This window comes from Taeniopygia guttata, chromosome 26 (assembly GCF_048771995.1).
Source record: "Taeniopygia guttata chromosome 26, bTaeGut7.mat, whole genome shotgun sequence".
Taxonomy (NCBI): domain Eukaryota; kingdom Metazoa; phylum Chordata; class Aves; order Passeriformes; family Estrildidae; genus Taeniopygia; species Taeniopygia guttata.
Window position 1 is genome coordinate 4294256 of NC_133051.1, and position 12038 is coordinate 4306293.

At 46.4% G+C, this 12038-nt stretch overlaps 1 protein-coding gene across 3 annotated transcripts in view; it reads right to left on the reverse strand.

Annotated features, from left to right (window-relative positions):
* Positions 1 to 12038, reverse strand: part of LZTR1 (leucine zipper like post translational regulator 1) — a 42504-nt gene that overhangs the window by 5236 nt on the left and 25230 nt on the right. Inside the window, exons 14-20 of one of the 3 annotated variants that reach the window (XM_030255851.4) lie at positions 10971 to 11140; positions 9009 to 9165; positions 6942 to 7068; positions 5695 to 5844; positions 5384 to 5489; positions 4596 to 4676; positions 1101 to 1906 (exon numbers count right to left, since the gene is read on the reverse strand). In XM_030255851.4, coding sequence (XP_030111711.2) covers positions 1790 to 1906; positions 4596 to 4676; positions 5384 to 5489; positions 5695 to 5844; positions 6942 to 7068; positions 9009 to 9165; positions 10971 to 11140 — 908 coding nt within the window. In that variant the 3' untranslated portion in view covers positions 1101 to 1789. Of the gene's footprint in view, positions 1 to 1100; positions 1907 to 3000; positions 3416 to 4595; positions 4677 to 5383; positions 5490 to 5694; positions 5845 to 6941; positions 7069 to 9008; positions 9166 to 10970; positions 11141 to 12038 lie in introns of those variants that run through there. The other 2 variants (XM_072918718.1, XM_041721337.2) reach the window with 2 other exon arrangements.

Consider the following 12038-nt stretch of genomic DNA (forward strand, 5'->3'; position numbering starts at 1 on the left):
GCACTGTGGTCCCTACAGCTGTGACTGAGTCCAAACTCCCCCCCAAAGCCAAGACCCTGCTGTGCCCACTGCTCAGAGGGTGCAGAGGTTGTGCATTTCCTCATAAGTGGGTTCAGGATTTAAAGAGGGGTGGTTATGGCATGTCCAGCCTGAGAGAATGAGGCTTCCCTGGGCAGTGGGTGTCCTCTAGTGGATCAGCATTACTGGAAATAGACTGTAGTATTGTTACAAACTGTAGGGTATAACCTTTCTCCAGCTGCCAACCTGGTTTCCCAGGGAACACAAAGCAGCTGTCAGTACAATTACCATGACCTCTGGTAAGAGACTCCACTATCTATGAGGAGACTCATGTGGAAACAATCGCCCTGGTTTAAAAGGTGCCCTTGGCTCTCAGAAACACCTGTCAGCTCTGGTCTGACTCACCTGAGCAGGCCAAGGGAGACAGACAGGGTGGTCCCTAGAGCACTTCTCTTGGATTGAACCCGTGACGCATTCTCCACTGCCCAGACTACAATCCTCTTGGCACATGCAGGTGTGTCAGGCTGTGGGATGCTGATGAGGAGCTCACAACTGCTGCTCCAGGAACACTTCACTGAGAGAAAATCGTGGCTGCACGGGTGGGAGTGTGAGGGCTGGGAGCTGCATGTCTCGACAGAGATCCTGCACCACTCCAGCTTCACACAAGCAGAGAGCAGCCCCTGCTGCTGGAGCAGGACAAGGTTTTGATTCCCAGCTTGTCACTCCCTCCCAGGTCAGCCCCAAGAGCTCTGGGCAGGGCTGGGACAGTTCCACCACCACTTTACCAACACCACATTTCTGGTGCTCTCCAACCAACACCATCCAGCTGTGAGGAGAGGAGGGAAGCATCCAACACAGAGCTGGGCGCTGCAAGGGGAGGGAACACTCGCTGCTTCTGCACGGGCTGGGAATGGCATTCTGCCTTCATTCACCTTCCTGCAAAGGCAAGGGCTTACAGAGACACTCAGTATAAAATTAGTAACAAGATGTAACACACTTATTTTTAACAATGTGACCTTCATCAAGCGCAGAACGTTTTTTGCTTAATTCTTTCCAGAATGAAATCCAAGTCAATCATAAAATGCCAGGAGAAGATGCTAATTCTTTATTAATAAATAGATTTAGAAAGGCTTAGCAAGACAGGATTAGTGGATTTGATGGTCAGAGAGGACTGCTGTAATCTTCCAGTCTGACCTGCTGCAGAGCATAGGTCTGGATTCCTGCAGCCCACCAATCTGGGCAGCTGCACAGGGGCTTATCTGTTAATTGACACCATGGAGTCTCTGAAAAGTCACTACATTCTGGTCCAAGGGCCAGTTCCCTGTGAACACCAGGCGCTCTTGTTCCCAGTTTTGTTCTGACTTCCCCTTACAGCCCTCGGGCTGGGTCAGCTGAAGCTCTTTAAATAGTATTCTTTACATATTGTATTTCAAAGGATTAGTGACTCTTACTCATGACTGCTTGATTTTACAGTATGCAAGAAATAATGGGCTTGATTATGAACTTAGTAACTCCCCAAACCATGTGGAATTAATTCACCCCTGCAATGATTTCAAGTCTGCATTTGGGTAACAAATGTAACAAAGTCCAACCGCTGCACAAAGGTACAAACCCAGCAAATCCAGAGAGAGCACCTCAGCTGTCCCTGCTCCTCCAGGGCTGCTGAAGTGTGCAGACACTGAGCTACCCCATATGCAACAGTAAACCAGAGCCAGCTCTAAAGTGCCAGTGTTTTTCAGGAACAACCGAGAAGGTGGTTTTCCAAGGCATGTCATATGTCTGCGCTCAGCTCTGCACACTGCTTGTCTGAGATGTGGGTAGCTAAGGAATCTATGATGTCAAGGAGGAGGAGCTGACTGAGCGAGCGGAGATTTGGCAACTTGGAGACCTTTAAGGAAAACAAAACAGAAAAAACAGGAAGAAATTAAAACCCTCCCCAGATCACAGCTCATGTATTACCCTTTTGCCCTTGGCACCCCACAGCAAGTCCGGCTGGGCATAGATGGTGTGAGATCCCAGCTGTGGGGCTGGGCTGCAGGGAACAGACCATGGGGCTCCAGTCAGGGCTTAGAACCAAATTCAGACTGCTGGGAGTGTAGAGCAGCAGGAACCTGCCCCCAGAGCTGCCCCTCTGTTGGTACTGACAGCCCCACTGCTACAAGACACTGACTGAGCAGTCTCCTAAGAGCCGTGCTGACCTGAGCTCTGAGATCTGTGGGTTTGCACTGAAAATGTGATTCAGGGCCTGATCCCTTTGCTGCTGTGCTCCTGAGAAAAAGCTCTTCTCAGTATCCATGCTGGTTCTGCTGGCATTCTTCCTGCAGTCAAAGCAGGTCACTGGAGCACTTGCCAACAAAAACCTCCACCATATCAGATAAATGGAATCTACAACAAACCTTATGCTTTTGGACTGTTCAGAAGCTCTGCTGTTAGCTTCCTTCTCCTCAGCCTCATCGTAAGGAGCCAGTAACCCCTCTGTCCAGAGGCACTAACACACACCCAGCCTCCAGGCATTCACTCACCCTCCTTACCTGAACTGACATTATCCCCTCGCTCTAGGGAGCTGCACTGGGATAAAGAATAAAGATGTCCTGAGACCTTAGAAGGCTAGGAGGGAAATGGCTGAGGATGCTTTCAGGAAGAGCTCAGGATGTGCTTGTAGCAATATCCCCAGTCTAAGGATCTGCCAGGACTGGGAGGGAGAGAGACCCCTTTGCACTGGTGGGATCCTGCCCCCACCCAAGGCACGCACTGCAGAACAGATCAGGGTGTCACTGCAAACATGTCACAACAGCAGGTTTATTAGGGCTTTTGCACAACACTGACACACAAGAGCCTGAAAACACATTGCCCAAAGCAGTGAACCTCTGGGAAACAGCTCTTCAGTAATGCTCTTGCTCGGGGGAAAACTCCTTAACAGTCCAAATCTGGAACACGTTAAGTAACCAGAGGAACAGGAGATCCCCCAGCCAGGAACCCAGCCTGCCTGAGCTCCGGTGACCCACCAGGCTTGTGCCCAAGAACAAATCCCCCTCAGAGCCCGTGGCTGGCCCAGAGCAGAGCAGAAAGTGTCTGTGCCCAGCCACAATGAGTCACCCAGCCCAGGCCAAGAATCACACACTGAGGCCTCTCAGGCCAAAGGAAAACATTGCATAATTGAGATTTCTCTGTGCACATCTGCTTGACAGTCTTCCAGCCACGTTTTGATGAACACTGTTCTACCAGTCAACAGTTTAAATATAAAACATTTCCCCACATCCTGGTGAGGAAGTACAGCTGAGGAACGCCCTCCAGCTCCCATCGCTGCCTCCCAGTGTTGTAATGTCCATTTCCCCCTGCACGTTCTGGGGAGAATCACACCTCTTTGTCTTCCTGTGGCCTCCACTGGGAAGTGATCCTGTGATATTTCAGCCCTCAGTGGCTGCAAGGCACTGACCCCAACCCCAGGGATGTCCTGTACATGTCCTGTCCTGTCCAGTGGGACCAGTCCCCATCCCTGCTGAACTGGCCTACTCCACAGGACTCATGGGGCCAGAAGAAAACAGACAGGATGAATGAAGGCAGGGGCTGCAACCTCATGCTGTGGACTCTCCTCTGGGAGTGATTTCTGGATGCCGGTTCCACTCTCAGTGCTTTTTATGCAATTTCAGTTATTTCTGAATTTAAAATGCGTCATGCTCCAGCAACTTTGGCATTTAATGACGAGCCTGAACACCATCCTGTCTCCTCTCCAGACACTAATGGGACATAGCAGTGCTCTTCTTCCCCAGGAGGATTGTGAGTTTAAATATACAAAGGAGAGTGAGCTCCTTGAATATTAACTAAGGAATTATTATCAGTATGTGTGTAGCATCCAGAAATCCCAATTCCTATGATTTATCTACCTATTTCAGCAATGCTAATAAGCTGAGCAATGAACTGATGACATGCTGGGGAACTCTCATGGAGGGATCACATCTCATAGGAACAATTAAATGACAATATCCTTATTCTCTCCAATGAGGACAGGAGTATCAGCACATTGGGCTCTTGACCTTTCCTGCCACGAATGCATAATCCCATCCAAACAGAACCATAGAATTTTTAAGATTGGAAAGAACCTCCAAGACCATAGAGTCCAACTGTTGAACATGGAAATCACAAGAGAGCCCAGCCAGGACATGGTAATTTGTTTTAGAGCACATGATAATAAAACATGTATGACAGAGAATACTTCAAGTGGTGTATGAGGAGCACACTGATAACTGCTAGTGAGGGAGAGATTTGTGCGCTCAATACACAACAAACTTACACTGCTTTGCATGTTCCAATTGGAACAACTGGAAATGGAAGCAATTTCAGGTAACTTCTGCTTGGAAGGGCTTCAAATTTCTAGACTAGTTTGTTCTAGTCTCTAATTTACTTTGGTGTGAGAAATGTGCCTAGCAGTCCTGTCAGCGAGTGTCAGTAACACGCAGCCAGCTTTCAGCTGTCTCACATGAGGAATAATTAAACTGGTTTCTAAATGAACATGTCTTTAACCAAGGCAGTGACAGAGGACAGCAGCTCTCAAAAGCCACAGAAAAGATGCAACCAACCTTGGTGAACTGGTGAACGATGATGTGCAGGCAGTGCCTCTTCATGTCCAGGGCCTGAGTCTTGTCAGCTGCCTCCAAAATCTAGAGGAGGAGCAAAAAAGTGATTTCCTTTCTGCACAGCTCAGATGCACAAACAGTCCTGATCCAGAGCAGGTAACTCCTCTTAGCTAGGGAACATCTCCATTTTGCATTGCAAACTGAGTATTGTCTGAACTATTAAAAAATAAGCCTTGGATTTAAAATGCACGGAGTCCTCAAGAATTAATCAGCAGGACTTGCTTCTGCTTGTGCAGCAGAGGTTCAGGCTGCCTGCCTGGGAGCCAGCATTGGCTTTCTTACCACAAAATATCTTTAGTTAGATCAAACTCCACTGCAAGATCCTGTTAGCATCACTGATAAAACAAGACTAAAGTCTGTCACCTGCAGACCACCATTTGCCCTGGAACAAATGTCTGCCCAAAAGGGTTTACAGTTAAGTGCTGAGCACATGGTCATCTTAAAAAGACCTTTAGAAACACAGTTCTGTAAAGGGGGATGAGAGCTCAGGAGGAGCCAGGTGAGCAGTGCCAGCTGAGCAGTACCTTCCTACAGCACAGGAACAGAAGTGACACAGTATCAGGTAAGGAACAATGCTGCTCAAGGCTGGGCTCCCACATGTGCCACCACATAGGGCCACTGCCACTGGAAGGGTCTGGGCAGTCTCAGTGACCTGGCACTTGGGCTGCCCACTTGACCAGACCCCTTGGCTTTCCTCTAAGTGACTAACTGAAGTGCTTGTGGATAATTACCTGGAGCACATTCTCCACTGTGACATTCATTTCCAGGTTCTGCTTACAGTAGGCCTGGAGCCTGTTGTTGGAGAAGCCATAATAGTAAGGTGCTGCAAAGAGGTATCTGCTCATTCCGTTGAGGAACAAAGCAGAAAGTGAAGGTGAGAGTGCTGATGGCAAACAAATCCCTGAGGAGTGGGAGTGCAGAGCCTGCTGGTGTCCCCAACAGACCACCCTCCAGGCTGTGCCAGCAACCCAAAGCAAAAGGAAGGTGACCTGCTGGACATGCACTCAGACAGATCCTCCAATTCCTTTGAACTTAAGGATACAGGGAGTCCTCAGGAGGCATGTTCACTTCTCCATAATAGATGTATCTGAGCATGGACTCGAACGCTTGCTTGCTGGGAACCATTTCACCTATAGAAATGTTCACTTGCCCATCTTCTGGCATGAATGAACGGAACATAGCTTCAAAGTAACTGGAAAGGGAAATAAAACTGATATAACACATTCTGCAGACAAATGGTTTAACCCAGTATTGTCCAGAGGCTGCTATTCAGAGCTGCAGCTTCCAAAGCAACAAATTCAGTTGACAACCTGGGCAAAAACACTGCTCATTTATTTTTGCATGTATGTCTGCCAGTGAAAACTCCAAATATAATCCCCCTAATTAACATGAGAACTACCTGGAATTTGTCTGTTTCTTGAAAATTAGGACACATGGTGCTTTGATTTTTTCTCTAATTTGCATAAGACCCAGCAGAAAGCTTAAAGCATTATGAATTTCTTGGTATCTACCGGCTGCCAATCATCAGGGCTGTTTTAAGAGCTGTGAAATGCTTCTGGTAAAATTCCACAGTAACTAATACTGAATATTGTTAGGCTTTTTGTCCGGGAAAAATTGTGATGGTATTTGAAATAGAAATTTCAAATACTTGAAAAATGTGAACACTTAATGTTTGGTGGAACATAAGGTGCAGGTCCACAGAACATACAAGTGCAGGACAAATCCACTTCACCCATGCCCTGAGGAGGGAGAACAGTCCCACCATCAGCAGGGTGGACTCCTTTCTCTGCATAAAGCATGAGAATACTCTAGTCTCTGTCATGCACCATTTTTTATTATGTTTATTCATAACCAGTCTTAAATACCAGAAAGTGAGAAAGAAATTCAAGTTCCACATGATAAAATACAAATTGTTCAGAGTCAGAAGGCTCCTTCTGACCTCAGTGGACATCTGTTACTTTCACTGAAACCACCTTATGTTTTCCACTCTTTTTCCCTTCCTGTGATTTTACAGATGCTTTGTCTTGCAGTGCAGCTTCTCACACACCCTCTGCAGAATCTCTGCAGTTCTAATTTCTTCCTATCTTTCCCTGCTGGGTATCAAATGGAAAAAAAAAATTTAATCACTGCTGCTTAAAGGCTTATTACACTCATTGAGCAAAGCTGCATCTGAGCACTTTATACAGATTTAAGTTCCTCCCTGTCTTCTAAACCAAGCTGAGCACAGACTGCCCAGCCCTGCACTGTCCTTCACACACACTCCTGGCACATGTCAGGAGCAGGGCTCACCTGGAGCGAGCTGCCAGGATGGCTTTGTGGGCTGGCCGTGGGTGCCCATCTAGGAGCAGGATGATATCACAGAATTCAGTCCCAGCTCCTTCCAGGTAAGCCTTCATGTCCTGAATTAAAGATGTTCCTGAAATTAAACATAACGAAATAAAGACATGATAGTTCCAGGTGATCGGGTGCTATCAAACTAATACATGGCCAAGCCAGAGCTCCAGCCCCTCTTTCCTTTGGGACTCTCACTGTGAATTTGAGACAAGTCCTTTCTCATAATCTTAGAGCAAAATAAGCTTCATCCTTTCCCCACCACAGCTGATTCCCTACTGCCCCTCCTGAAAACAAACCTGTCAGCTCTGCTTTCTGCCACTGACAGCAAACTCCAGCTGTGGCCAACTGACATGTGCTCTCTACAGATATGAAAGCTGATTTTCCCCCTCCCTTTGCACTATTTCCAAATAATTTTGTATCCTAGATTGAAAGGCAAGATGTATTCCATTTCCCATCTGTATGGCAGTTGTCTACTGTTAAGTGGGCAGTTTTCCTTAACTTCCACAACCAATCCTCTCTCAGGAGAGACATCTGCTGATAATGGGCTATGGAATGTCACTGTGTGACTGATAAGAACTATAATATCCCATTATGAGATGCTCCACCCAGAGGGAGGAGCCAAGCATTCCTAACTGGATATAATCTTGAGTTTCTGGAACACCAGCATGGCTTTTCCTGCACTGGATTTCCCAGAGGAACAGCTGCCTCTTCCACTACAGGAAGACCACCCTTTTTTACAGGATCCCTGCTCCAACAGAACCACACCTGACACTCCAGGAGGACTGCAGCCATAACTCCCAATTGGACTGCGGCCAACACCCTGACTAACAGGGTGTCAGGCTGTATTCTGACTCTGTCAGTGTTGTTTTGGTTCACTGCATTATTTATCTTTTAATTTCCTTCCCTAATAAAGAACTGTTATTCCTGCTCCCATATTTTTGCCTGAGTCCCCCTTAATTTTAAATTTATAGCAATTCAGAGGGAAGGGGTTTACATTTTTCCATTTCAGGGGAGGCTCCTGCCTTCCTTAGCAGACACCTGTCTTTCCAAACCTAGATGTTTTGTGTCTTAATGAAAAATCTTTCCCAAATCAGCAACAAAGGCCTCTTTTATCCAATATTTTAACCCACATTTGTAAATACACAACTGAGAAATAGAGCACATCCAAGTTTGCTCCAAACTCACTCATATTTTTGAAGTTCATCTTTCAGTTTTTAATGTTTGGGTCTCTCACATCATTCTAGCTCTGGATACAGAACTGGCTGTGCCACCTTCCCAGCCAGTGCACCTCATGCCCCTGGGACAAATGCCAGCCAAAGCCTTTCTACTTGACCTTCCAGGACTAGCCTCCTTCTCTTGCTCTTCAGTTCTCAATTATTTTTGTGCAGCACTCCGCACCAACACTGCCAATGTTTCTGAACTTTGCGGCCTTAGAAAACTTCATTATTACATTCCTTGTGTTGTGTGTCAGGATGTTAAAATGTTGAGGAAGACTAGTCCCAAATCAGCCACTGATGAATTTTGCAATAAAACTGTAAATCACATCTTTCTCTTCTCCTCCAGAAGAGGAGGAGAATTCCTTTCACACAGGCACACTCAGCAGTGCCTCATCCACAAGATCCTCCTCCTTCCTCCTGCTCCTCCTTGGTAAACACCTTCAAGCAGGCTGTTTCCCTGCTCAGCTCTGTCACCCTTCAGCCACTTACAGTGACTGTCCACTGCCCTTTTTTGGGTCATTCTTTACACCCTTCTGCTCCTTCTCTCATGTTTCTGAACAGGATCAGGATGGTTTATTGCAAGAACACGGTCCCATGTACTTTGATGGGACTCTGTTCTGATTGAACCTCACTGGGAAAAGAAGTGTTGTGCTTTGTCTCAGTCCAGGAGAGAGCCTGAGCAGTTATCCCAGCTGGGAACTGGTGGGCTGCAGAGGGCTGCTTCCCACACATCTCCCCAGGCTAAACAAACCATTAGCAAAGCCAATCCAGCAGCTGGAATGGCTCCATAAAGCAGGAAGGTTACCGATGTCGAGCGGCTGGTCAGAGTGTGTTCGGACAGGAGGCTGCTGCTTTCTCCGCACAATCTCCACTATGAGGGATGAGGAAAGATGCTCAAACTCCTTCATCATTATGACTTGATTAAAATGGGATTCCTTCACCACAAAGTTCAGGCAATGTTCCTTAAAAATACACCAATATGAATTAAGAAATTTATGGTTTATTTTTGAAATCATCTTACAGCATCCCATAAATCTTGCATGTTACATATGCCATCAACCATCCTTTCTTTTGAACCTCCACATGGATCCTGCAGCTGAAACTATCCAACAGTGATATCCTTATCCTTCCTAAATGACTGTTTAGGCTCCTCCTTGAACAGGAAATTCAGGACAATTCTAAGCATCTAGAAAAATTTGACTAGAAATATTAACAAGGAAGAGATTAACTGCCCATTGAGCTGCTCCAAAGCTTTCTAAAACAGGAATCTCAGGAGATACTGAGAACTTCACAGAGATAATGAAGATTGGTTGCTACCTCATAATAACTTTTAACATAATTAGACACCAAAAGTTAATTTAAAAGGTGAAGAAATCTTAACTCTTGACACTCTCCATCAAGGGTCCAAAGAGCTTACAGAATTCCTTGTGTGGGTTTTGCCTGAACCTTTTCAATAAACACAGCAAACAGTTCAAGAGCTCTGGAAGGCTCTTGTGTAATAAAATTCTTACAAAAATCAGTGTGGTGAAAAGGTGACAAATGAACCGGACCTCATGGTAAACAGTTAGAGACAAAAAAAACGGCACTTGATTTCCCAGTATGAACCAAGGCTTCACCTCATTCCACTTTTATAAGCAATAAATACAATCTGCATCAGCTCACCATAAGGTGGGTACAAATTCACCCAAAGAATCATTACTACTGTCTGTTTCTGCCAGTTTATTCCACCTGAGATCCAAAGTTATCTGTCAGGAGTCACCCATGAAACATTTTAAATCATAATTGGGATGCCAGAAAGAACAGCTTTCTACAGAGGACCCACCCATGGGGACTCATGAGCACCTGAGCAGACAGGATGCCAGCTCAGGGTGATCTTGCCCAACTGGAGCCGTGTGTAAGAGCCCCTGTCACTCCAGAGGTATCCAGGGCAGGTGGGGACACCAGATTCACCAATGCTTGAGCTTCTGGGCAGATGATGGCACCATGATGCCATGCACCAAAGGCTGTGCCAGCATTTACACACTTGCTGCTGGCCCTGCTGCTTCCTCCTGGAGGGATTTCCTCTTCCAAATCCAGAGCACACACAGTGTCTGAGGAAGTGCTGGTGCATACTGGTTTCTCCAGCCTCACTGTGCTTGCAGCCACCAGCAATATGGTCACTGGTGTGCACAGGCTGAACAAGTACTGCATGGCCCTGCTCTGGTCTGGGACTGGGGGCAGGAGTTGCTTCCCTGCAGGTTCAGCAGAACTGGCTCTGGGCACTGCTCTGGGATCAGCACAGCCAGCACCTCTAGGGCTGCAGCCAGGGGTCAACCCTACCCTGCTTGTCACAGAACACCCAAAAGCCTCTCACCCACCACAGAGACAGAGAATCACTGGCACATTTTGTTTTTCAGTGCAAAGGCCTGAGAACAGTTTCGTTTTTCCATCTAGAAAATGAAAGAACCTATCTGCAGTGTAAGTACATATAGCAAGACCAGGAAATGCACTGGTTCCATCTTGCTGCAGCAAGAGTGAACTGATGAAGAGCCAAAGTCACTCTGCCCTTGACATTCTACAGAGCAGATATGCAAAAATATTGAGCATGCATTGAAAAAGCCTACATAATATCACAAGCCACTGTAGGACAACCCATGCTAAATATACTAAAGCAACTATAATTAAAGGAATGATGAATCTGCAAAAGCCGATACCTTTGGCCAAATGTTAATTACATATTTTTTTTTTAAATTTCTTATCAGTTACTTTGTATGCAGAATGTGATTACCTTTAGCTGATCCAGCTGAAGCTTGTTAGCATTCTCACAGACAATAAGCACGTTCTGCAGATCTACAGATGCTTCGATATACTGAAGGCAGAGCTGTTCCAGCCGAGAGAGCTTGAAGTTTAAGGCCAGCTTGTACACATCCATAATGAGTAACACATCCTGCACATGACCTGAAATTGTAAGAAGGAAACCTGCTGGAGAGCTCAGGGAACAAAGAGAGGAACGCTTCTGAAAGTATTTTTTATATCAACTGGAGAAATCGGAATAGTAGAACAGGCAGTGGCTGGAGTCTTTTTATAGAGAAAAGAATTCCATTCCTGGTTAGATAGAATCTTAATCAATACTAGAAGAGGAGGTTCAGATTTAAAGCATGCAAAAGACAAAGATTTTATGACAATCTGGATCACAATTTTTTGAAACTCTCCGGAGAAAGTGAAGTGATTCTCTAAAATCTCTGATAAGGCCCAGAGCTTGCAGCCCAATTTCTCACAGTGCCCAGCTGCCAACAGCCCTGCCAGAGTCCTTGGGTTTTACACAGTACTAACAGTCAGCTCCCTGATTCTGACAAACTCTGATGAAGGTACTCTGTGCTTTCACTCTGAGCTTCAGCCTGCACAGACCCACAGCTGGTCTGCGAGGGCTAAAGTGAGAGAGGGCAGAGGAGACTCTTGTAGGCCACTGCAATGGGGCTACTGGGACACCAACTCAAGGAATATTCCCCCATGGCCTTTGCTTTCCTCACAGGAGATCTCTGCCCATCTGCTCTAACTACTTTTTAATAGAGAAAAGCCCTCTCACATGTCACGTGCCTTCCCTGTGTCTAATTGGAAAATCCCATTTGATGAGCATGCCCAATTCCATTAAATCAGCCTCTGGATGGCTCCCCAGGGTGCTGCTCTCTGTGCTGAGAGGAGCAACTAGGAATACAAAAGAGCAGGGTAGGGCCCATGGAGGATCCCAGCAGAAGGGGGAGCACCAGGGAGAACCCCTCATGTGCTGGGGAAGAGGGCAGGCTGCCTGGGAAGCTGTAACAGTGGGAAGAGCTCAGGGGTCCAAGCCTTCCCTTGA